This window comes from Pelmatolapia mariae, linkage group LG12 (assembly GCF_036321145.2).
Source record: "Pelmatolapia mariae isolate MD_Pm_ZW linkage group LG12, Pm_UMD_F_2, whole genome shotgun sequence".
In the NCBI taxonomy this organism is placed as follows: Eukaryota; Metazoa; Chordata; class Actinopteri; order Cichliformes; family Cichlidae; genus Pelmatolapia; species Pelmatolapia mariae.
The window spans coordinates 18,080,633-18,106,418 of NC_086237.1; the positions used below are offsets into that span (position 1 = coordinate 18,080,633).

General features: G+C 40.4%; 1 protein-coding gene across 5 annotated transcripts; it reads left to right on the plus strand.

The window, feature by feature from the left end:
* Window positions 1–2,027: 2,027 nt before the first annotated feature.
* Window positions 2,028–25,387, plus strand: LOC134638210 (AP2-associated protein kinase 1-like). Of its 5 annotated transcripts, XM_063488714.1 has the most exons (19): window positions 2,028–2,809; window positions 6,033–6,151; window positions 6,675–6,783; window positions 7,315–7,457; window positions 7,619–7,740; window positions 7,845–7,926; window positions 8,035–8,167; window positions 8,282–8,385; window positions 8,746–8,825; window positions 8,922–9,085; window positions 9,680–9,849; window positions 13,845–14,032; window positions 14,320–14,513; window positions 14,601–14,669; window positions 17,194–17,298; window positions 17,505–17,606; window positions 18,089–18,247; window positions 18,660–18,749; window positions 19,283–21,606. In XM_063488714.1, the coding sequence occupies exons 1-19, from the start codon at window positions 2,650–2,652 to the stop codon at window positions 19,375–19,377; spliced, it is 2,388 nt and encodes a 795-aa protein (XP_063344784.1). In that variant the 5' UTR covers window positions 2,028–2,649; the 3' UTR covers window positions 19,378–21,606. The 5 variants fall into 5 exon arrangements, with proteins under 5 accessions (XP_063344784.1, XP_063344781.1, XP_063344785.1 ...); XM_063488711.1 differs by lacking the exons at window positions 18,660–18,749; window positions 19,283–21,606 and adding an exon at window positions 22,852–25,387; XM_063488715.1 differs by lacking the exon at window positions 17,194–17,298.
* The last annotated feature ends 399 nt before the right edge of the window (window positions 25,388–25,786 follow it).

A 25,786-nucleotide genomic window follows, 5' to 3' on the forward strand; every position in this document is an offset into this window, starting at 1 on the left:
TCATGCATGTCCAAATACAGTACATAAGTAGGGAGCTGTGAGAAAATGATATGAATGGAAATACATGTTGAACTTTTCCATAATGCATTATATATTTAAATTATTTACAGAGTGAATGACAAACACAAGAGTGGATTTTGGATCTATGCTGCAAACACTTTGAGTTTGACTGTCTTTCAGGAATTTGGGTATAAATAAGAAAAGTGGCTCTTGTTTAAAAGTTTGGCTCCAGTTTTTTTCACAGCCAAATTTCACTTACTTATGAAAGTTTACACACACACACACACACACACACACACACACACACACACACACACACACACACACACACAAACAAACCTTCCATCAAGGTAAGGGAAAAACTTAATATGGTCCTTGAGATAGGGGGAAGAAGTCTGCAAGTCCATATTTATTTTGTGATGAAACAGCGCCCCCTGCAGGAAAATGTATTTCACTCACACGAGCAGCCAAGACCTCAGATCAGTCTTCGAAACTTGAGCTATAAATAAAATTTAATCTCACCTTTTGAATTTCAGATGACAGTATTAAAACTGATCATTTCGATATTGCATTGGCCTGAAGCAAGAATGCAAATAAGAATATGAATGTGTTTAACTTCAAGCAGGCAAGAATAGGATTTATTTAACAATTTCTTAATGCAGTCAAAAACACATAGATTAAAAACGTTTAGAATCGTTGGACATAACTTAAAATGTCAACAAATATCAGTAAAGACAATTCACTCGTGGAGAAGTGCTGAAGTGGACTGGCGTCAACTCTTTGTTATAATTACGTCTGGTGCTGTGGTAACAAATGGATGGTAAATATGGCATGTCACAGCAGCATTTAAACAGATACATAACCATTATAGTTTTCAGCACAGTTGGTGTGTTTTATCCTTTCCTTACCATGTCGTGGGACTTTTTTCTACATTCTCTATGTGTTTACACACCTCTCTACATTTGATCATTAATGAAATTCTTATTAATATCTGGCTCTCTTTAGTGTGTCTTTTGTCCTCTCTCCCTCCCCTCATCCCAACAAGTTGCTGTTTAGCCTGGTTCTCCTGGAGGTTTCTTCCTGTTAAAATTAAGTTTTTCCTTCCCACTCTCTCCAAGCGCTTACTCATAGGGGGGTCATTTGATTATTGGGTGTTTCTCTATATTATTGTAATTTTCCTTACATTATAAGGAATGTAAGGTTGAGGCAACAGTTGAGGCAACTGTTTCTGTGATTTGGTGCTATATAATAAATAAAACCAAAGTGAATTGAATTTAAGTGACTTTATGTGTTTGTAATTATGAATCTTTATTATGAAACTCTAACATAATATCTGTGTTTAAAAATGTAAGATTATCATGGATGTTTGAACTGGCCAACCTTATTGTTTGTTTTACTGATTTGATTTTTTGTTCTCAGTTTATTTTAGTTTAGTTACTGTGGGTTTGCTTGTTTCACTTTGGTTTTTGTATTGAGAACTATCCTATTCATTTATGTTATCTGGAATGGACATTTGCTTTTGGTCTATATCTTTTACCTTACTAAGTCCTGTGGTACTAAATAGAGTGCCTCATGGGATTTCCATTGATATCTCGTGTGTTTGGGTGGCCTCTTTTAGCTCCAAAGAGCAAGAAAATCACACACAAAAAAAATTTATTTTTTCCTCGGTTCTCAGCAGGATATGTATAATACATTTTATTATTATCATTATTATTGTTGTTATAGCTCCATATCTTTCACCTTTATATCTAATATGTTCAGAAGTTTGGAACAGAAATCACATAGCAAATGAATTCTGTGGGGATCCCCTTCTGTAGATATTTCCTCGTCTTTGTTCACAAATTTAAGATTAAAGATTAAATTGGTTTCCTTTTATTTTACTGTTATTAGTATATTAGACCGATGAAAAATAAAACAAAACACAAAACTCACTTTATTTATGTTGACAATCCACAGCTCAGGGACAAGCGGGGTGGACTAACAGGAAGTCGCTGTTGATTTGACCAATCACACGAGGAGCAGTCCAGCAGGATTCAGGGGAGATGGGGAGGACTTCTGCCATTAGCGTGTACTAGTAGCTGTGTTAGCTCTGTCATTAAGTTAACCTAGTTGACTAGGCTTATTCTAACCTGCAGCACGAATACAAACAGTAAAGAGCTGACATTTTCTCAACGATACAGAGGTATAAGGCAGCAAGTGGACTAACATTTCGCTCGGGAGAATATCGACCGAGATGTGTAACGACCTGGACTTGATATCAGGAATCTACCTGGCTGCTAGTCTGTTGACTGACAGCTGGCACCTGGCTGCTTAGCTAGCTGGCTAGGTGAGCTGACGGGGTTTTTCGGGCTCATAGTGTAGCTAGTACTGATTTTGGTATAGAGTGGAAAGCGGCTTCTCTGCATTATTTGACTCCGCCTGCTGTTCAAACCATGAGTTAGCTGAACAGCATCAGGCAGCAGTGTTCGGGATATTTTAAGGTCCAGCTAGTTTCTCTAGCTTTTAGCTTGAAGCCAGCTAGCAGTATTCATTCAGCTGTTGAAGCGTTAACGCCAGCACCTCAGCGACTGACTCTATCCAACTACTGTCGTTGTCGCGACATTTATACATTTTTGGACTCGGTCCTGCTTTTGGCAGTGTCAAGTGAAAATGAAGAAATTTTTTGATTCCCGTCGGGAGTTTGGGGGCTCCGGGCCTGGTCCTGGAGCCGGTGGAGGAGGCGCTGGTTCCGGCGGCGGTGGCAGCTTCATCGGACGAGTCTTCAGCATTGGAAGATATCAAGTAACCGTGGAGGAAACAATCGCTGAAGGTGAACTACGTGGCGTTCCCTTATGTGGATTACTACAACCACTTTAATTGTGATTTGCACGGCTTCATTTAAACGATTGGGCCTGTTTTTGTTTTGTTTTTGGCCCAGCCAGAGTAATGTTACTAACACAATGATAAGCTATCATGTTTGCTATACATTACTAAGTGGAAATGGCATTGGTTAATGAATATTTACTGGTCAGGGTTTAGAGGTTACACATTTAGGCAGTCCTCTGCATGCCTGTTTGCTGCCAGGTTGCCCAAACCTGGCTTATCTGTTTATTATTAATAATAACAACAATAATAATAACAACAGGCAGATTAGGAGGAAGACAGACTAGGCTGAAATTTTAAGATGTAAAGATGATGGGCTCTACATCTCTCAGTGTGTATTATCCTTGCATTACTACACTCTTTACCTGAAGGCTGGGAGGAACATAGCAAAACTGGATTTCCTGCTGTGCTGTAAGGGGCCAACGCCATGCTGAGTCACCTGTATGGATATTTACAGAGGGACTGGCAGATGTAGACTGCACAAGTTAAAATTAACTGGAAGTTGTTGGTTAGGATGTGTTGGCACATAGAATGTGACCTTACAGCAAGCTGAAACTCAGACATAACTTCACACCAACTTTTCCAGGTGAAAATATTCTTGCATGTTCATTTGTTAATCCAAATCTTTAACTTAGTGGTGAGGACTGATTGCACCTTTTTAAGGTCATTTCTACTAGAACAGGCTAAACGGATATTGTGAAAGAGGTAAACCTTTTCCCTGTGGTCATTTGTCTTTGCAATGAGAGTCTGACGTGCTCTGTTAGCTAAGAGGGCCTGTTACTAAATAATAGATGAAAAAAGTCTGATTAATTTATCAGTACTATAGATGGGAACCATGTGTTTGGCCACACACTGGCTTTATGAATGAGTTCCACAGCAAACTTCAGACCCGCCCTGTACTGGGATGTTAGGGAATTTCTTTGTTTCTGTGAGTTCAGTTCAGTTCTGGAAACACTTTGGCCTTGCTGCAGATAGTAACTTTAGAAAAGCACAATTCAGATGTGTAATTCTTAGGTCTACTAAGTGGCATCACCATAATTATATATACAGTTTCCCCAAGATGCAAGGTTTTATTTATTTTTTATTTTTTTCCTTTCACTACATTTTGATCTGGTAGTAGAGCTGCGCTTTGTAATTCGAGTACAGCTACTGGCAATACACCTGTTTATTCAGATGCTTTTCATTGAAGTCTGGGCCTGCAGTCACTGTTATCTGGCTGCGTCATGTAGTTAATTATTTTTTCCTCCTCTTACTCCAACTCCCTTTGTTGTCACTCTTGAACTTTGTGGCAACACACTTTACCCTGTGCTGACTAAAGCAGTGAGGGCGGCGCACTGTGCTGCTTTTGTAACTTAAGGTTTGGAGGTGCACGCTTTGAACAGTGTTATCTTTTTTTAGCTTTAGGTCTTGGGTAAATCTGTGATTTATTACTGACTTACCTCTGGATTTCCTGACACACAGCTCTCTCCCTTTACGGTCAGCAGGAAGTGTTGTTTTGTATTGATGTATAGAGTTACTGCTGGTAACATTAGTGCCCCCAGATCCTGCTGTCATTAATGTGCGAGTCATTCCCTTTTTGTATACCATAATTATCACATTTTCTAACAGAGGGGAAAAAAAACTTTTCTAAGTCAGATTAGATAGTTTATCCCACTTTCTCTTGAGACGATCTCTGGTTTTTCTCCCTGTCACTGCAGTGTTGTGCATATGTTTGTAAACAGCATCGTAGTTGTGAGGGCATGTGCTGTGTCTTAGTCCAAAGCCTAGATGCTTATTATGCAAGTTCCATTACACTGACAGATTGTAACTGAGCACTACAAGCATTGGTGACACTTTTCATTGCAGAGCCCAAAGGTTTATTTTTGTGTGCATTCACAACTGTGTTATAATCATTTTACGTCAAGGAGTAGTGGCTATTTGTAGCTGGACTTATTTAGTCACCCCGTCTCCTGAGACAGTAGACCACTGCTAAATGTTGCTTAAGACGGCCGCTAATCCTTCTAATTTCTAACAGGCATCTCAGATTAGACTGTGCAAGACAGCAGTGGATCAGATGCCTCTGCTCTGCTGGGCTATACACACACGTGCCCGCCTAGCCTCTGCTCTTTATTCTGATTCAATACAGGCCTCAGCTCTTAATTAAACTTCATATCTCATCCAAGCAATTGCTTTTCATGTCATAACACTAATTGCTGAGCAAAGTGCTCTGCCAGCTCCTTTTTCTTAGATGCAGAGAATTTAGCACTTCATTGTGAAACTTCAAGTCATTTAATTCATGTTGACAACAGTAAAATTACTAAGTTTCCTCATTCATGCTGACCCACACAGGATGGAAGACTGAAGCCCACATGATTTCATATTTAGTGTGGTTTCCTGTTAAAAAAATCTTGCTGTACTCTATGAACGTCTTTAACAATGCAGCTTCTATTGAGTAATGCTAATAATAGTAGTAATAATAATAACAATGATAATTGAATCTAAAATATCTAGATATCTGCTGACAGATACTCAGTTTGTGCTTTATTTTTTAGTGTGGTATGATTCCTGGTGGTTTTAGTTGCTATGGTTGTCACTGTCATCATTGTGACTAAACGTGGGATGATATATTCTCTCACTTCCTATGTCGTGTCAGTTTTGTCTTCTTGCATCTTTTTGGCACAGCTGCTTACTCACACAGTTTTATTCCAAGGTCTTGTGACCATTGTGCCAGCCAGCTAACTCACCACACAGTGTTTATGCTAAACCCGGGCCATCAAACAGGGTTGAATTATACCCTGCTGCAGGGCTGTTTGACACCAGTGCTTTAAACTGGATAAAACAATTCGTTGCACATGTTTGATAGATTTCATTTTTATTGTGACTTTATCAGGCTCCTTGTAGTTTAGGTTATGATTATTTGATCTGCCAAGGTCGTCTTTTTTCCTCAGTAAAAATCAAGTCACTGTCAACAGATGGCCACTGTCCTGAGAAATAAACTCAAACCAGACTGAGCAGGGCAGTATGCTTAGAACTGTTGCCTCATAGAAAGAACGCCCTGGGTTTTAGCACCAATGCAGTGCCACTTATAATTGCACTGTATATGGTGGCAAAAAATGGAAGAGACATAACTTTGGTGGTTTTTCTGCTTCTGCATTTCAATTTGTCCATTCTCCCTGTTCTTCTCTTGGCAGGAGGTTTTGCCATAGTCTTTTTGGTGAGGACTCATCAAGGTGCACGATGTGCACTAAAAAGAATGTATGTCAACAACGAACACGATTTGAAGATCTGCAAACTTGAAATACAAATTATGGTGAGTGTGATTGCTTACTGGAGCAAATTCAGCAATTTGCATTACTGTTAGCCTGCTCAGCAACAAACAAAAAATCTATCTAGTGTTATGTAATTTGACACAGAAAATGCAAATATGATCAACTCCGAATGCCCGAAATTAAAAAAAAAAAAAAAAAAAAAGTTATTCAAAAACACTATTTGACCTGTGTCAAGTGGTGATAACAAAGCAGCACTCAGGATTGTAGTTAGTTCCATTTTAGAACATGAAGTTCTGTTTAAAATGTTGCCTTGTAAGCTCAGTTGCATGTCCGTTTCTAACTGAAACAAACCAGTTCCTGTAGCCACTCCCTGGTGACATGCTTATCAGATGATTTTATCATCATTACATTGAGTCCTTTGGCAGTTAAAATTAAACTGAGAATTTACAAACATTGATGTATTTTTTGATCTACCAAATAAAATTTCTTAGGACTGCATGATATTTGAAAATTGCCTCTCTTGTTGTTCGTCATTCCTGTTTCTCTCTCTGTTTGTTTACACAGAGGGACCTGGTGGGTAACAAAAACATAGTCGGCTTCCTGGACTCCAGCATAACTGCAGTCGGAGCTGGTGATGTGTGGGAAGTCCTGATCTTAATGGACTTCTGTCGAGGTAAATCGCCCAACCCCCTCCCCATGCCTTTCTATCTCTGAATTCAAAGCTCCATTACCCTCGGCTCTTACAGCATCCTTTCTTTTCCTTTTTTTTCCAAAGGCAAATGTTCAGCTGATAGCTGTCGTGGTCAATAGAACTTGTGTTTTACTCTGTGCTCAAGTTAGCTGTGTCATTTGTAGAAAGATAAAATGTTAACATGCCTGTGCAGTTGTGAGCATCATTAGGGTTTTTAAATTGTGTAGTGTAGAAAATGTATTAATTTTGTTATGCTATAAACAGCAATGTTAATATGTGTTAAAGCAATACATTCACGATGCCCTCTTTACTATTTTCTCTTATGTAAAAGCTGACCGCTTTGAAGTGTCATGTGAATGATAAAGATTAATGTATGTTTTTGCCATTTATTTTAGATGTGTTGGTATCAGAGTAAACTTATATTTGAGCCTTAAATATTACCTAGAAATTTTAAATAATAACATAAAAAATAGGAATTTATGTCTTTTTATTGACTAAATTTTTTTCATTTAGGTGGCCAGGTGGTGAACCTAATGAACCAGCGGCTACAGACGGGCTTCACTGAAGCTGAGGTGTTACAGATCTTTTGTGACACGTGCGAGGCGGTCGCTCGTCTACATCAGTGCAAGACTCCAATCATCCATCGAGATCTCAAGGCAAGCCTAATACATTTTCTGTATGCGAATACTACTGACAGCACAGATCTAGCTAATGAATGGTCACAGTAGTAATTTGGAAGTTTTTTGTTTGTTTGTTTTTTGCATTTGTTTCACTGAACATTACATCTCACAAGTCTCATCTTGTCTTCCCGACATAGGTGGAAAATATTCTTCTTCACGACCGGGGACACTATGTGCTCTGTGACTTTGGAAGTGCCACCAACCGCTTCCAAAATCCTCAGACAGAAGGGGTGGCAGTTTTAGAGGATGAAATCAAAAAGTTAGTTGTTGGGTTTTTTTTCCTCTTGATGTACCATCTATCCTTTTTTCTCCCTATATTTCAGAAGCTCATTGGTCTGTTCTCATACATTACTGCTACTGCAGGTACACTACACTGTCATACCGTGCTCCAGAGATGGTAAACCTCTATGGGGGAAATGTCATCACAACAAAAGCAGACATTTGGGTGAGGCTAACTTTTTGTTTCACTTTAACATTTAAAAATATTATCTAACTACCATGACGTCATACAGAGTATATGTTTTTATATGTGTTAATTTCCTTGTCTGCACAGGCCTTGGGTTGTCTTCTCTATAAGCTGTGCTACTTCACCCTTCCATTCGGCGAGAGCCAAGTGGCTATCTGTGATGGCAGTTTCACCATCCCAGACAACTCCCGCTACTCACATGAAATGCACTGTCTTATTAGTAAGTACTCTATTTGCTTAGATCAAGCGACCGTTCTGCTTTCTGAATGCATGTAGTCTGTAGGTGCAGTTAAATTTAAATGCAAATTAACTCAGAATAATTTTTGTGTCTCAGGATACATGCTGGAACCTGATCCTGAAAAGAGGCCAGACATTTACCAAGTATCCTACTTTGCCTTTAAACTGGCTCGACGAGAGTGTCCCGTCCCAAATCTACATGTGAGTCATCACGGCGAGAGCAATAGTGGGAGTATTAGATGAAAATATGTGTATGCTCAGCAGTTACCAGGTTATCACTTAGATGCTCTTTTTGTTACTACATATCTTTGATTTTAGATTATCTTTGATTTCGTGTGCTGGGGTTTGAGTTTCCTCCTGTTTCCTGGAGGAAACAAGAGGAAACTTTCCTAGATAGCTAGAAACAGCTAGCTAGGACACAGTGATATTAATGACAGTACAGATTTTGTCACTCGGCCCTTAGTAATAACAAAGCACAAAACAATTATACATTTATGGAAAATACTAATCAAAAATGTGAAAAGATTTGATCATTTTTGATAAATCTTTTCTCTGCTGCAGAATTCACCTGTTCCTGCAAAACTTCCTGAGCCTATCAAAGCGAGTGAAGCAGTGGCCAAAAAGAGTCAAAACAAAGCCAGGTGAGTGACAAGCAAAGCGTGTGTGTTATTTTTATTAATATTATTGTCATAAGAAACTTTGCATTACTCTGCAGAGTTTTCTTCTTCTTCCGTCAGGCTCACAGACCCAGTTCCTACAACGGAAACCTCAATTGCACCTCGACAGCGGCCCAAAGCTGGACAGGCTCAGCCCCAGCCCATATCAGGCATTCTTCCCATCCAGCCAGCACTCACCCCACGCAAGAGGCCTGGTGTGGCTACTGGGGCACCCCAGGCTATAGGTACAAGGAGCTGTTTAAACTATGATTCTCTCTATATGTCAGGGTTAAAACCATTGTGATCAAAGCCTGGATTTATGATGACTGTTACCCTGGTAATAACACTATTTATGTTGAATTACTTTTGGTCCATGAATCCCTCAAGAATTTCACTATAAAATCTGTTTAGATGCTGTGTTCCTATTGGTTTAGTCTGCTCTTTAAAGACTTTTAGTTTTTATTTGAAGTCCCTTCTGGTCAACTTGCAGAGACAGAATAGATGGTGGCATGATTCACCCTCACATTTATTTATGTGTTGTTCAAAGTCATTCTTTTGATTGGTATCGGTCCAATTAGTTTTTGCCCCTCGGCCATAAAAGGCTGATGGGGTGTTGTTGTCACCCCACTGTGGGGGCGGGCGGCGTATATACCCAAGTTTGTGAATCCAATAACTCGAGAGCGAGGTGATTTAAGATTTTCTCACTCACTTGCACAACAATGTTTGTGTGGATGACAGCTAGTTTATGTAAGAATCTGCACAAAAAGAATCTGTGTCGTATTTGATGATCAAGAATATTTTTATAATTTTCTCATATATCTTATTAACTTCCCTTACAGGTGTCGGTATCAGTGTCCCTCCTCCAGCTTCAGCTGCTGTCCAACCTGCTCAACAGGCTCCGTCTGCTAACATGCAGCCGCAGGCTACATCTCAGCATCAGCAGCTGCTTATGAAGCAGCAGCAGCAGCAGCAAGCCTCTGCCTTCTTAAGTCCACAGAGCACTCAGCAGGTAGGAAGACTGTTAGAGCAAGAATGGAAATGGTGATTAGCTCAATGTGTGCTGTTTCATGGATGGCATTGAATAATGCTGTGCACGTGTGGTGAGACATTTTAATGCCTTTGTTTTCAAAGAATTAACAGCATCAGGGATTTTTCATTAAATGCATATTCACTGTGCAAGCAATAAGAAGAAGAGTGTGATACGACACAAAGGGTTTGGGCCTGATAATGAGACAGACTTGAAAATACAAAACTTCAGGTGTGGGCTGTCTGTGTTTTGCATGATGAACTATTTTGATTTCTGTGGATGTCTGTGATATTGTTTTTTTGGCTGAGCTGCCCTGTTTGTTGTTCAAAATCAGTTTTAAGAGCTCTGTTTAGTTTCAGTGAAGCTAAAATTCAACATGATTATGTTCATCACTGGTGTGTGTGTTTCAAGCCAAAGCTACACATTTACGCTGCTCCCAGTCTTAAGGTGGTAATCTCAAAGGTTTCAGGCCTGGTTTGATTTGGTTTCTTACCAATTAGATTGTGTTCATGGTGCGAGAGGGTTGTTTATGCATACAGTTAATAGGAGACTCACATACTTCCTATAGGTTTGTCATATACAAATACTTTATTTGCTATATATTTTGCAACTGATAAATAACAGAAATATAATCTAATGCCTCATCCTGTAGATGAACTCCACTTCTAGTTTCTTACACTGCAGCTGGCAATGGTGGTCCTTGTTCTGCTCTCTAGGATTTGTGAGCTTGTCGTAGTGCAACATGAAACACTTCTCCACATTCTGGTTAGACAGGCTTTACATGTTGCAATGGATCTCCAGAGCTGGAGGAGGACTGCTGTCACAATCTGTAGTCCAATATGTAGAAGCTGGCATCAGTCAAGATCCAATCTTGAGAAGTAGCTGAATGATATTAAGGAATCCTGCAATAATGTGTCTTATGTTACAGATAGGAAGAACCAGGACCAGCAGCAACTGTACTTCCCAAATAAAACACTTATGGATGCCATCTTTTCCTCAGATTAATAAAGAAATAAAAATGAGGGGGGAAAAAAAAGAATTAGTTGCTAAATATAATGAGGTCTGAGCAAGTGCAGTTTAATACTGCAGATCAGAGACATCTGGATGCAGCTGAATAAACTGATGTCAGTTTAATTCAGATGACAGGCAGTAAGTGTAATTTTCATTCATTCTGTGAGCAATTGTGATTTGATTCTCATGCTGCACATAGCATGAGACTGCTAGCACCACACCTCAGTGAAAGGGTTGGAAGTTACCTGGCTGAGAGGCAGGAAATGTGCTGTTTGCAGCTCTTTATTTAACCAGCTCACTGTAGCTTCCTTTTCCATTCATTCTTGTAAGATTTTAACTAGATCTGCTGTCAACAAATTTTCAGTGTTATGACGGTATCTCTCCTTTTGCCTGACTAGATCACCATAGTAACTGATGTTGAACACACAACCTATTCCTGCGCAGGTTATCTTCAGAGTTTTGGTTTAATTTTGGTCTGAATTTTGGTCAAACTTCAAGTTTTAAAACCCTAATGTGCAGTTGGAAATAAACAGCATTTATACAGGGTGTATCAAAAAGAATCGTCTGATTTTAAAGTGGTTTAATTCCCCATTCTTCAGTAACAGTGGAAATGCCTATTATTAGAAATGAGAGATTCGCGAGTGTCATGTGGTTGCTGGTCGGTAGCATAACAGCAGCAGTGGCAAGTTTGAGTATTGAGACACATTGAGAACTTGTTAACATTGTCTTGTTTGTAAAACTCTTATATTCAGCCATGTACTTTAAAAATTTACCACAAGCTTCAATGTCCATTATTTTGATTACTGTCACTTTAAAATTATAGCTTTTTGAAATCAGATTTCAATACACCTCACTTTATTTTAGTGCTTGGAGAGCTTGCGATTGATGATTTTCTGCCATCACTGCTCGCTTGTCTTATTTGCAGCAATAGGAGGTGTATTTTAAATTCTTTTCCTAGATCTCTACTACCTGTTCCTCTGATAATGTTTCTGATCAGAGTAGGTGGAGCTAAAGCATTAATGTTTTGTGTGGAGGAAGTATCAAATGACATGTCAGCTGCCCTCTTGGCACCTGAAGCAAGCCTAAGTTAACAAAGAAAGTTAATAACCACCACCATCATACCTGTTGTCTCAGACTGGATTGTTAGGTTTCATCAAGCCAGCTAACAGAAAAAAAAATCTTGGCTATGCTGAACGTTCTTTCTTAGTACACGCCTGTTGACATGTTTCGTTGACACATTCTTGAGGAATGATAGTGTGAACTGCTAAGCTCACAGACAAACTCGTTGCATTTGCAGTGCAAAATGAAATATTTACTTATTAGGAATCATTCCTCAGAAAACTGTTAAATTCCCATTCTGTTACCTCATTTATCAATAAATGTCAATTTAACAGACATTTGTTCAAACAAACCCTTTGAGATTCCCACTTAATTATTAGCTGCAACAAATATTTCCATATTTTTATAGGTTTGTTGTAGGTTTTCACATTGATTTCCATTTTTTTTCCTCTCCCTCTGTCCCAAATCGTCTGTGCGTTCATGTTGTTTGCTGGTGAAGCAGAACAGAAAAAATTAATCTGGTTTAGTTTTGCAATAAATAACAGAAAATATTTCAGTTGGGCCACAGTTTATCACTAAACCTTGCTCACGGTCAGCTGTGTGGTGTTCCTGTGTAGCATCACCTGGTACAGAACCTCTACCACCACCAACTTCAGCAACAACAAACATCATCACAAGCATCCAGTCTGCTGCAGTATAAACCTAAACCTGTTCCTCAAGTTGTTACCCTGCAGCATCAACACCAACAGCAGCAGCATTTAGTCCTTGAAACTGCAGCTGCCCATCTCACACCCATCCCCGAGTCCGCAGTTGTTGGTCCTGCAGCTCGTGGTCCAGAGTTTGTGGTAACGTCCTACTCCTGCTGCTGTCTGCTACTCTTTGGGTCGGGGCTGATTATTGGCTCGTCTCTAACGAATCACATCCAGTCTTTTGCTCACTTTTTCCTCTTCTCGGTGGCAAAATATTCGAAAAATCTCATTCCATTTTTACTGTCTGTATAATGTATAGGATTTTCATGAGTTTCTGTCAGACTGTTTCATGTTTTCCTCTCCTGTAAATGTTTCCTGTTTTCATAGAGTTGTAGTTTGGAGCAATCTTTAATCTCTTTGATCAGTTTTCTTTTCCAGTTGCTCTTACTTGTTCTAATGTTTGTATCTGGTTCATTTATTTCTTTTTTTATACTGAACTATGCAAAAGTCTTCAGTTTTTTCTTTATGTTTTGCTTCCAAGCAGCCAGACGCGTGTAATTTTTAAGTGGTCCTGAGCAATAGTTCTCCAGGCTTTATGAAGGACTTTTAAAGTTTTTTCTTTGGATTTTGGCCTTTTTCACTCATTTTTAGTCCGCTACTTGTATCTGACCATTTCAGAGGAATACTGACCTTTGAATTGTTCAAACATAGAAAAGGCAGCTAACTCAATAGATGAACCAGTGTTGTATCTACACTTAACAGACAACTTGGCTTTTATGAACAGAACCAATTTTAAATTGCATCTTTAGGCACTTTGTTACAATAGCCTGTTGCAAAAACATACCATTTGTTTTTGAGCTGACTCTTTGAAAAATGAAGAGCTTTGATTGTCCTTCAAGAAACTGGCGAAATACTTCTAAAGACCAGAAATTACAAGAAAGTTTACCTAGCAGAGTTCAGGCTGTGTTGAAGAATAAAGGTGGTCATACCAAATATTGACTTTCAAGCTGTTTAGAATTGTACAAACTCTGTTTGTGCTTCTATATAATTTTTTTCCATGTATGTTTGCACGTGTTTCTATAGACCACAGGAACTTTTACTATTTTTCTAGAAAAAAATAAAGAAAAGACTCTAGACTTTTGCACAGTACCATAGAGAAAAGGTTTTAGTTACTAACACATTTTCCCCCCTCTGCATCATTTTTTTTTCTCATTGCAGACGACTGGCAGAGGGATCCACAAAGTTGGCTCCCTGACACCTCCCTCCTCGCCAAAGACGGCCACCAAGAGTGGCCACAGACGTATCCTTAGTGATGTCACCCACAGTGCCGTGTTTGGGGTCCCCGTTAGCAAGTCGACCCAGCTACTTCAGGCAGCCGCAGCTGAAGCCAGCCTCAACAAGTCCAAGTGAGCAGAATGAACTCCCCTCAGTGATCTGAGGATGAACTGTTCTTTCATGACACTGAGTGAAGGTTGACGTGCAATAGACAGTCCATTCATATGGCAGCACCCAGAAAGAGGACAAATAACTCTTTTAGATCCCCGAGAATCTCTCACTTCAGTCTTTAAATAACTGTTCATTCTCTCTCCTTACTACCGCATACATCAGGAGGCCAGTGTGCATTGACTTAACATCCTTTGTGTAGTTTCACTGTGTGCTCCTACTGTCTTTTATATTTATCTTTGTACTGCAGATCAGCAAGCACTACTCCTTCTGGGTCCCCCTGCTCGTCCCAACAGAGCGTATACCATCCAGGTGACGTGGACGCCTCCTCAGCACTCACTGTCCCCCACACTCAGCCCGCCTGGAATCCTTTTGGCGACGATAACTTCTCTAAGCTAACAGCAGAGGAGCTTCTTAACAAAGACTTTGCAAAGCTAGCCGAGAGTAAGTTCAGCTTGTTCACACACAGCATTAGTGAATCATTCCATGATCTAAAACCTGTTTGTTTTTTCTCCTCTGGCTTGTGCACAGCTGCTGCAGCTGGAGAGAAAGCTGCGGGATCCAATGAAAATCTCATTCCCAGCCTCAATGCCTTTCCAGGTAAGTCTTTGTTTAGCTTTTCTCAGTATGCCTCTGACAGCTTTGTAAATGATGCTTCTGAACCAGCTGGATTTGTCTCAGTGATTGAGTATATGCGTCTAATGTCAATCTATCATAAGGATTTGTCTGTGGGCTTGTGTACTTCTATTAAAAGAAAACAGTTTATAACCATCAGAAATCACAGCGCAGCCATCATCTTAATCTTATTTGCATGGTAATTGTTTTTTTTAATTGTTGCATCTATATGCATCCACTGTAGAAAACCGCCCTGCAATTAATATTGAAATATTCAAGTATTAGCTGTTGATTACTACTAAAGCCAGTATCCAGGACAGCCCTAGAGGCTTGCGCTTGTTGTAAGCAGGCAAATAGTCAAGTCAGAGTATCAGCTTTAAACTGCAGATCTTCAACTGATGTTTCCAAGCACTGACTTTGAGTGAGCATCCCTATTTTCTTGCATATTATCAGAAAATTTCTGTTGTGTAGGTTATAGCTGCTCTATATGTTGCTGTCTCAATTTTTAGAGTCCACTGTGCAGTATTGATCTATAGCCATCACCTCACAAGTGTAGCGTCAGCACTATTGTCTCTCAGACCCTTTTAACTGCCTCTCACTCTATAATATTGTGGTCACACCAGGACGCACAACGAGCCATCCCTTTGATTCTCCTGGACTCTTAGCAAATATACCTCATGAGTGACTTTGTATTTGCTCAGGTAGTTTCTTGGCTTTCACACCATCCACAGGTTAGCTTCCAAGTGCCAGTTTTTGTGGTTTGGATTAGTACACAGTTCTACCTTGTTTACTTAGCGAGCAGCCTCACAGTGGCTTCTTGTCAGCGTTCATGAATAGACAGTGTTGCTACAGCTAGATCGCATCTCATTTGCAGGTCCGTGCTTTCTCCTTCTCTGTTGCCTGGTAACGCGAAGGACAAATTCTCCTTTGTTAATTGGATTGCTTTACTACTAGTGGAGCCTGCTTACCAGTGCTGCTAAGAACAAGAGAAAGCTAAGCGCACTCTCCTGTTGAAATGACGGTCCAGCTTTTTGTCTTCTTCTCTGTTTAGTCTTGAGTGCTTCTGGAAGTGTATGCTTCATGCCTCTTTACCTTTTTCTTTTTTCTTTTTTTTTTTTGTTTACATACTGTTTAAGGCCTGAACTGAGAGGATAAAAACGTTACATAATAAGGGTGTGGGTAATCTTCTCTGTCCAGCCTAAGCTATCTCTTTGACTCTCTGGATCCCTTACTGAGATAGAATGCACACAAGCAAACACGCTCTGACTTCTGCTAAAGAAGCACAACATCCCATCTGAGATAACGTGAAAACAGCCTTGTGGCAAGAGTGCAACAGCATGTAAAACATACTGTATGTAGCATTTTAAAACTACATATTTTCACTGTTGCCTGTGAAAATCAAATGTTTGACATTTAGGATTTGTGAAAAGCTTTTCATCAGCGTTGGCGTCTTTCCTATAGCGAAGGGGTCAGAAGGTCACATCTGCTGTGCCATTTTCTGAGCCAACACATTCCTTGTCCTAGATGGCCCCCCCAACCCTTTCTTTGCCCCATAGCAGTTTCCTGTGAGTATAAGGCTGCAGTGAAAAATTAGTAACTGCATGAAATACACTTATACTATAATAAATAGAAATACACTTCATGCATGCAACACACTTAGTACTTAGTAAAATCAGATCTTATTTGTTTTGGTAACGACAACTTAACAACATCAACTGTGGGTTTTGTTTTCTTTTTTGTGCACTGCTCCAAAAATGAGCTGAAAATGTTGTGGAAAATAAAAAGAAAGGTCTTCATTGGTTGCTTTAACTTGAAGTTTTTGAAGGTGTGAAAGAGCATGAGAAATGTTTTCGGCATTAAAAATCTGCTGCCATAATTTAACTTTTTTTGGCAACTGAATGCTATTGAGGAAGGAACTATAACCCAGGGATGTCAAACTCATTTTACGTTGTGTGCCACGTACAGCTCACTTTGACCAAATAAATAAAAAATGTTTAAAATCTGCAATCAATTAGTAAAATTTATTTCTTTTGTATAGTATGACTAGTCATGACGCAGATCTCTATCTGTAGGAAAAGCTGCAAAACTCATTAAAACACATTTAAAAGTCATAACATTTATGCTGTTCCTTATATCTTCCAGAGGCAGTTGATCGGAGTCTTTGCTTGGCCTTTTCTGGCCCCAGGGCCTTATGTTTGACAACCCTGATATAAACTAACAAATGATTCAGTAATTTTATTATATTGATGTGAAAGTACCTCGAAATTTACATGATATCCTTAATGTTTTTTCTTACTGTCTGCTGGATGAATCTTGTTTCTAAAAATGCTTACCATGAAGGCAGATGGATGCATTTGTCCTTGTTGATTTTTGCCATCATGCACCATCGCAAAAGTGTAGTTTCTCTGCTTCTTTGTCATTTCTATGGAAAATCCTCTCTCATTGCCCTTTTCTCTGTTGCCATCTGTCCCTTTCTCTTCTCCCTCTTCTTTCTCTGGCTCACTCACAGAGAAGCTGATTGAGGGACAGAAGTCCCCTGATACTTCTCTTCTGCTCCCTGACCTCTTAACCCTGACTGACTCCTTCAATACTGCTGCAGAGAGCACCACAAATGGTACCAGCTATGTTCTTGTCCCATGCTTTGCCCCCCAAAATTCCTCATTTGCTCTGCATATGTCTTCCTTCGCTTTCTTTTCTCTAACATCCTTACAAAGTCAGGCATATCATCTGGGAAAGGAACAAAGAAGATGTTCTTCTTTTTTTTTTTTCTGTACTACTAATAACGTCTTTGTATTACTGTTTTACGTTGTGTTTATGTAGCAAAGGCAGAGGTGTGTGTGGACTCGCTGATTCCTGGTTTGGAGGCTCCCCAGCCCCAGAGACATTTGGGCCAGCCAGAGCTCATTCCTGCCAGTGTGCCAGGTTAGCATCCTGGACCTCAGAATAGCACTTTTTCCAATCACTGTTTTACCCAAGGTTAACTAAGTTCAGGTTCTGCGACAATCCTAAGATGTAGTTTTATTGATTTTTATCAACTCAAACATTTGCTGGCGTCCCAGATCACAATCATTTTGGACTCTAACTAGAACAGTTGCTTTAGGATAGTTCAGTTATATGGACCATAACCTGCTTAAGTTTTAGGGTGTTAAGTGGTCTATTCACTGAGATCTGCTTGCATTTTTCTGTGACCAACTTTGCCACGTTTATCTTGAAAAGTGCTATAGAAATAAAAATTGTGCTCAATCATAGAAAAAGAGCTTGTTATTAAATGAAGCTAACATAGCTTTTGGACTCTTTATGCTTGCACATATAAGCTATTATACTAATACAATGCATCTTTTTCTGCTCCTTGCACTAACAGTCTTACTTTCTCATACCCTTTCTTTCTCTGGCCGCTGTCTCAGATTCTCTCACTGGGGAGGATTCTCTGCTGGGTTGTGATCTGTTATCTCATACCTGTCATGGAAACCCATCTGTTTCTGTTCTCCCTTCTTCTTGCTCCTCTGCTCCTCCTGGCGCTGGATCCTGCCTGGAGGAGCTGCCAGCTGGTCAGACTGCTTCTGGTAAGACCTTTTATTTTCCGCGTGCGTGTGCGTGTGCGTGTGTGTGTGTGTGGGGGGGGGGGGGGGGGGGGGTTCGGGGTTTCAGTGTTTGTGGCAACACAATTGCAGACCCCTGATCAACCACACAATAGAAAGGCCTATTGAAACAGTAAAAAGCAAAAGTGGAAATTGAATTGGACACTAAATGACAGCCTCGCCAGACCCTTGACTCATTTGTAGAAGATGCTAAAAGCCATGTAAAATTGAATGGCTTTTACTTTGACTGCCCTGGCTGCTTCCGTTTATAATCTACTCGCATCCTCCTTTCTTTTCTTCTCCTTCTCCTTCTTTTTTAATTTCCTGCTCTTTTCGTTGGCCGAGTTAACCTCTTCCCGCTTCCATCGTTACTTCACTTCCTCTTCCTTCACCACAGACTCTGCTTTCCTCATGTCGTGTGGGGAGAAGGGCAATGACGACGAGTTTGATCCTATTCCAGTGCTCATCTCCAAAAACTCAAATCAAGGTAAGGCTAACCTAATTCTGAGATGAGCACTCACACCTGCTGAAACCCAGACTGTGAGCCACAAAGATGAATGAGCTAGCCCCCCCTCCCTCCCAGTTTAGTCACCATTAGCTTGTTCGTGGGATTTCTGATGTGAGAAGTCTTGTATGGGTGGCTTTTTTCTTATCTCATCAAGCTCTCACATTAGTCATCTTTTAACTCCCAGTGCTTCACCATCTTGCAGGTGTTTTGGCTCTTTTTAGTTTATCTTGAAAGTCTCCCCATGTTAGTATGGCTTTCCCTAACTCCCCCCTCCCCCTATAATGATGCAGCTGTATAAAAGTTATCCCAGCTCACTTTCTGCTTGTTTCTCTTTCTACCCCCCTATTCATGCATCTCTCTCCTCCCCTCATCCTGGTCATCTCCCCACTCTTTAATTTCTCCATGCAATCCCTGTTAAAATGACTTATTCTTTTGCTTGTCTTTCACACTCTCCCTCGGCTCCTCCATGCCCATCTCTGTCTCTATCTCTCTTTCTTTCTGGCACGTTCCAGGTGGTCACTCGCGCACCAACAGTGGCAGTTCAGAGTCCAGCATCCCCAACTTGGCTCGCTCCCTTCTGCTGGTGGATCAGCTCATCGACCTCTAGAGGGGGTGGGAGAGGTCGAAGGGGCAGTGTGCAATCCTAACAAAGGGATACGGGGAGGGTTGGGGGGGTAGAGATGGGCACGCAGAGACACTTAATGTAGCACCTTATGAACCAAGAGGAGCCAGTATTCTCTTTATGTGCCTCCTTGGCCTCAACTCCATCTCTAGTTGCCTGATAGCTGGTTTCATATGTCTCTGCTAGCCACTGACATTCCCACACTAGTAAAAATCTTTTCATTAATGCCTGAGCATATCGTCCGCTTCTGTCTTGGCTACACCATGGTCTTCCTCATGCTTTCTTCTTACTCCCATTAACATCCTTCACAGAGTGCACGGCCATGGTCGACCATCATCGTATACACATGTTAAGCATGGTTATATGTGTCAGGGGTCTGACTAAAGACTGAGGACTGTAGAATGCTGTAGATAATTTGATGCACTTTCCTATGAGAGCTTTGAACTACTGACCAAACAAAGATGCAACCTGGAGCTGCGCTTCTGTTCTGATTGAACCAGTTTACATATAAAAGAAGAAGTGTCAGTTTTGGATAGGTTTTAAAGATTTCTCACACTGTTGGAGTGCGCATAGTCATGGAAAGTCAAATCTGTTCAAGCAATTATGTGCCATGATTCCTTTATAGATCTATTTGTCTAAACCAGCTATTCCCAAAGTCAAGAGTGCTGCGGCCCACTTAAAAACCAGAAAATCCCATGGGGCCCACCCAGTCTTAAATCTTTACTCTAACCAAAACACAAGAGAGGGTGGTGTGTTTCCTTGACATTTCTATTTAAAAAAAGCATAAACAACACAGGCTGTTTGCTATAAATTGCTAATGCTGCCCAATCACATGCAAAGTGTCATGGCCACCTGCCACTGGGACTCAGACTTCAAAACAAGAGCGTAAATTTGGATCAGAGTGATGAAAAACTTCACAAACTCACCACCTCCGATCACCAGTGTTAATTCACTTTTATATAAATAAATACATTTAAATATGTACATACTTGTACATACTTGAGCGTAATTTCTGAATTTCTGTTATTACTGCAGGCACCTGTAGTACCTTTGTGGCCCACACTTTGGGAATCACTGGTGTAAACCAACCAAGTGGCTTCACAGGCTTGAGCATACCTGTATACTGTCCCCTCTTTCTGGATGTTAAGCAGCGTGTATTGTATTTTAATGCTACACCTGTAAATCTGTCAGTTGTAATCATTTCCTGAAACTAATGAGGTCAGTGTTAATACAGCTGGTGAGTTCGGCTCCATTGCCACAGCACAGCTTCCCACCATTGTCAGCATTATCTACAACACCACTAATGTCAGCTCATTCTCATACCTGTGACCCATCGTTGAGGTAAGCACAGCAGAAGTAAAAGGGAATGAAGGTATTTGACCTGTTCCGATGCCAAAGCTAAACAAGACTCTATTATCATGCTGTTTTTCCTCTGTGTTGGTCCGCTCTCAGGGTCAGTATAAATGAGCAGATTTTTAGCAGAATACCACCGTCACAGAGAGGGAAGTGTGACGTAAATGTCATTATTTTGTGTAAGTATTATGTTAATGAAGGAACTTTATATGAAAATATCCTTCCTCCCTCTCCCACTGACATCCTCTCAATCTTCTCTGGCCAATCCTTTGTTACCTTATACCATAAAGTCAGTTGTGACAGTCTGTCCAGATGAAAGAGAAATGTAAATGTACATAAAGTAACACTTTTCTTTTTTTTTTCTTTTTTTTTGCACTTGTCAGCATTGGTAAAGGTAGATTTTAGTGTGTAACATTTTATCATGTTATGATTAAAAGTGACTATTATTGATAGTGCTTTAGAAAGAATGTATTAACTGAGGACCATTATAAAATATGTAAAAATTGTATAAGGATGTATAGATAAAACATATTTGTGTATGAGGCTTTATTTAAGAGTGCAAAACTGTCGACTCTGTCCTTCTGTCTTCTCTCTTAGTTCTTGTCAAACATTTATCTAGTGCTCCCGGTTTAGTCACCAAACAAACATGAAACTAAGTGCTTTTGAATCGCTTGACTGGATAGTATGTGTTGCTCTTCATTGCAGCTGTTAGTTTATACACTAGTACTGGTACATGTAAGTTACTGTATATGCCTGAATAGATTTTATTTAACAGAGCTAATGACGGAACTAACTTCCTGATAACACTGGGATACCTTTCACCTCTGTCTCCTATAGTTCATTAAATAATCATAAGAAAGGCTTGTGTGTCAGCTGTGAGTTGTATTACATCTGATCTTAACCACTTTAAATGTCTACATCCCATTTTCTTTCCATTTAATATTGCGGTTCATATTTTTGCAATCCACTATAATTCTGCATCCTGCAGCACTCTGCCACTGGTTGCAGACTTTTGCGTGTGTTTCTGTGCTCTTTGGGTTGAAATGCAAACAGACTATCTATAATCATCAAAGTGTTAATGAAGTATCACTGATGGAGATCATCAGACTCGTCGTTCCCTTGGCGTTCCCTTAGCCCTAAAAGGCTAATGGGGTATTGTCATGAATCCTATTCATATCACCCGGTGTAATGTTCATAAATAGAGTGGTTGTTGTGATCAGACCAGTTTTCAGAAACCTAAAAACTTTATTCTTCCTTACACTTGCCTTCCTAAATTGTGTCTGTTCATGAGGTAATATTTCAAGTTGACTGTACAGACTATGAGCTGTATTGTGAGAGATGAGAAGCTGTTATTCTACACACTTAAGTGAGCCGTCACACTGTGGGATATTTTTGTCAGCTCCAAACTGTGTCATATTCACACTTAAGTCATACGGAAAGGGCGTGGACGGTTTAAAACAGACAAGTGAGGAGGCAAACCTCGCCCTAGAAGTAAAACAAAACAACAAGAGTCAAAAGAGCTGGTCTTTTCTTTTAATTGCTTCAACTAACCTTTCCCCCTGAGCTGCAAGTTAACAACTGCTGTCAACGCTGCTGAGGTAAGACTGATCTGTCTTCTGTGCAGTCTGTCTGTCCCTAACTATTTTTCACTTTTGCTGTGAAGGCTCTTTCCCCTTGTTTCCACAGATCTTTCTCATGCTCCCTCCTCCTCAGCTGACTCAGTTTTAACCTAAAGCAAAACCGCTGCCACTGTTTTCCTGTAACACTGGGCGTTACTTGTGAAGGTTGAGTTGAGAATACTGCAGCTGTACTCCTGCTCATTTGTGGAAACAAGGTTAATGTGGTGACATACTAGTAGAACTGGTAGTGTTGTGACTGTGACTTGTTCAGAGTAAAATTGTTGTAGTCTTGTGATGGTTTCTCATTGTTTAGTCATCCTCGAAAATCAGTGACTTACAGATTTTAGAGTCCATTGGTTATGCGAGACCGATCTGGTAGATAAATGGGCAGCTGGACCACAGATGGCAAAGTTTCTTCTCATTTGTATTCTAACATTTTTGTTTACCTCCAATTTGTTTTCCCCTCTATCTTTGCTTGCTTGAACAGATCTCCAAGGGGAGAGTAATGGCTACTCTGTGCTTGAGGAGGGACAAGAGACTGAAGCTGTAGGAGCAGATTCTCCACAGAATGAGGGCTGTGTGCACTCCAGCGATGAAGACGAAGAAAAAGAAGCACACAAGGACGAGCAAGAGGACAGTGAAGGCACTGAGATTCACATAGCCCCCCATGACTGCAGCGGTTCTAGACCTCTGCTGCAGGACTCTGAGGATGAAGAAGACCAAGGGCCTCAGTTAGCTCTCCATCCATCTCTGCACTCCAGCACAGCAGCACAATCAGCTACAACCTTCGATCAACCTGCTCCAAATACCTTTGCCCAGAATCACTTCCAGCATGTACACGAGGCAGCAAAGGAGATGGAGGGCGCTGCAGATATCTTCTCCAAAGCCCCCTTTCTGATTGCGCAAGAAGACACAAGTGACGTATTCGCTAACGCGCCATTTCCACGCGGTCCCCTCGCGGCTCAGCAGCAGCAGCAGCTCGACGTTTTCTCTCAGGCTCCATTCGGAAAAAGAAAGGAGCCCAAAGGAGCACAGCCGAAGACCTCGTACCCCCACGCAGCTGGAGCTCACGCTGTAACCTCTGATGAAGGAGTCTTAGAGCAGGTTGCCCAGCAACCTTTCCGTCCTCAAGCTCTGGCCAAATACTCCCGACACTTTGAAGGACCTGTGCCCCAGCAGCCAGCAGCAGCTCACAGAGCGGCGTCTAACGCGAGCAAGCAGGCTGCTGTAGCATCTGTCCCCGCTGGACCTCTGCACTCGTGGACCTCAGACGTGAGCGCTGTAGACCCATTTGTCTCTGCACCCTTTCATCTCAAGGCACCGCAAGAAAAGCCCTGAACGCACACTCACAGGTCAGGGCAGTGGGAATCGGCGCCCACCGAAATATGCAAAGTATAACAGGCGTACCGCATGCTGTCACCAGCGCTGCAGCGGGACTGCAGACCTGCATGGATCTCATTCTTAACCAACTCAAATAGTGCAAGGTCATCTTTACTCTGAGTAAACTGACATCAGTCCCACATTCACACTGATTTTTTTTCCTCTGCCTTTCACGTTTTCCTTCTTGTTCACATTTACACAATGACTACATTATGGTCAAGCATTTGATTGTTTTCTCGCCTACCTCAGTTTTTTTTTTTTTTTTTTGGTGTGCGTCTGTGTGTCGGCGCTGAAATATCACACACAGTGAGGGAGGTCATAGACTGTCTGCAGCCGTGGCGGTTAAATTTCCTGGACAGTTTGAGCTTCATTGCGAAACTACGATCTGAAAATGCCTCATTCCTTTATTTTAGTAGTCAGCTTGAATGACGTGACCGTAACTTCATAGAAGCTTGAAAGACGGGAAGACGCAGCCTAGGAATATTTCATTAAACTAGAAATGTGCAAATGCCTTACAGTTAAACATTTACAGTTACTTTTTGTCTTTTATGCTTCGAAGTTCATAAAGGAGATGCTGGATGTTGATGCAAAGTGAAATTTAACGTGTGCGTTACGTTTGCGGTCACAATCATGTCATACAAAAACAGTTTGTTCCACATCATGTACGAACTATAAGTAAATGTTAGTCATATAACATTTATTATGGTAATTCTTATGTTGTATAAATGAAGACTATTCCCGTTGTTTGTCCTCACTGTACAATATGACATCTCCAAAGCCTTAACACCCTTGCTGCACCTCAGAACCACATCAGAACATCAGCAGCATTCATCACGTTTGCCTTCGTGCCCTCCTTAAATGAAAATAAAGACACTGCTGCATTCACATAATCTTACTGTACTCGTGTTCAGCACCAAATACCTGTGTACAATCATGTACAACTTCCTCTTGCTGTCTGCTGTACACGCACGCACAAGATTGTCATCGAGCACAGGAATGCGCCTTTGTTGTCGACTTCTGTATCCTAACTGTGACACATTTATGAACAACTGAAGTGAAAACTTTTGACTGCAACTTCAAAAAAAATAAATAAATATTACAACTATCTACGGCACTTATGCTTCGCAGTTCCAGTCAGGGTAAATGTAGTGTTGTCCAAGTAAAGTCTTATATGGTGTCTGATTGATGACATTCCTGTTGGATTTGTTTCCGTTGCCATTCAGACGTATTTAATTGTCTTTGTTCTTTATAGAATCATGGAAGACCTATTTGGTTCCCAAAAGGGATCCAGCCTTTCTCAACCCAAAGCTTATGTTTTTCTCCTTTGCAATGTAAAATCTTTTATTTCGAAGTGTTCGGTATTTTGATATGAATGTTCACTTTTCTCACCCCAGTTGTAAACAAGACGATTGCACATAATCACTGACAGAGAGTCAGGGTTCTTGAAGAATGTGTTTTGTTTGTAACACAGCTGTAAGTTTGTTTTTGTTTATTTTGTTTGTTGGGGGAGGGGGGGGGGTGTTGACCGCTGTTGTGTAAGAAACATTTGGAGTAACAGTTGATAACACTGTTGGACAGGAAAGCACTCAAAATACTTCTTATGCTGCACAGCCTGCCTTTGAAAACTGTCATGAGATACTATTAAATGAATGTAAATCAAAATTGTGTGCATGTGGTTTTTGTTTTTTAAATGATCGTCAAAACATTCAGTTCTTGATGAAGTTGGTCCACCACGTGTTAGTGTTTTCTTTTGTGCCTCTTACATTTGATATATATAATGCTAGGTTATTAATAATATACCTCAGCCATAATGAAACATTACCTTGACCAACATAATAAAGGAGGCTAATGGGTTTTGGATTTTGCTATACAATGAGGGATTTATAAAGATGACTCATTCCATACAAAAAAAATCAACCACATTTTACACAAATAATAATGATCACATCTTGCCTCATAAAGATGAACTGTTTTTTTTTCTCTATTGAATTAGTTATGCTATCTTTAACAATGGTACCCTGGGTGTTCTCATATTTGCCTAC

Bases quoted from the DNA above. Each gene is read 5' to 3' on its own strand.
- LOC134638210 (XM_063488711.1), top strand. From the start codon at position 2,650: ATGAAGAAATTTTTTGATTCCCGTCGGGAGTTTGGGGGCTCCGGGCCT. The intron at 7,741-7,844 runs GTTAGTTGTTGG...CTGCTACTGCAG, and splicing joins TTAGAGGATGAAATCAAAAA to GTACACTACACTGTCATACC. The intron at 8,386-8,745 runs GTGAGTCATCAC...TCTCTGCTGCAG, and splicing joins GTCCCGTCCCAAATCTACAT to AATTCACCTGTTCCTGCAAA.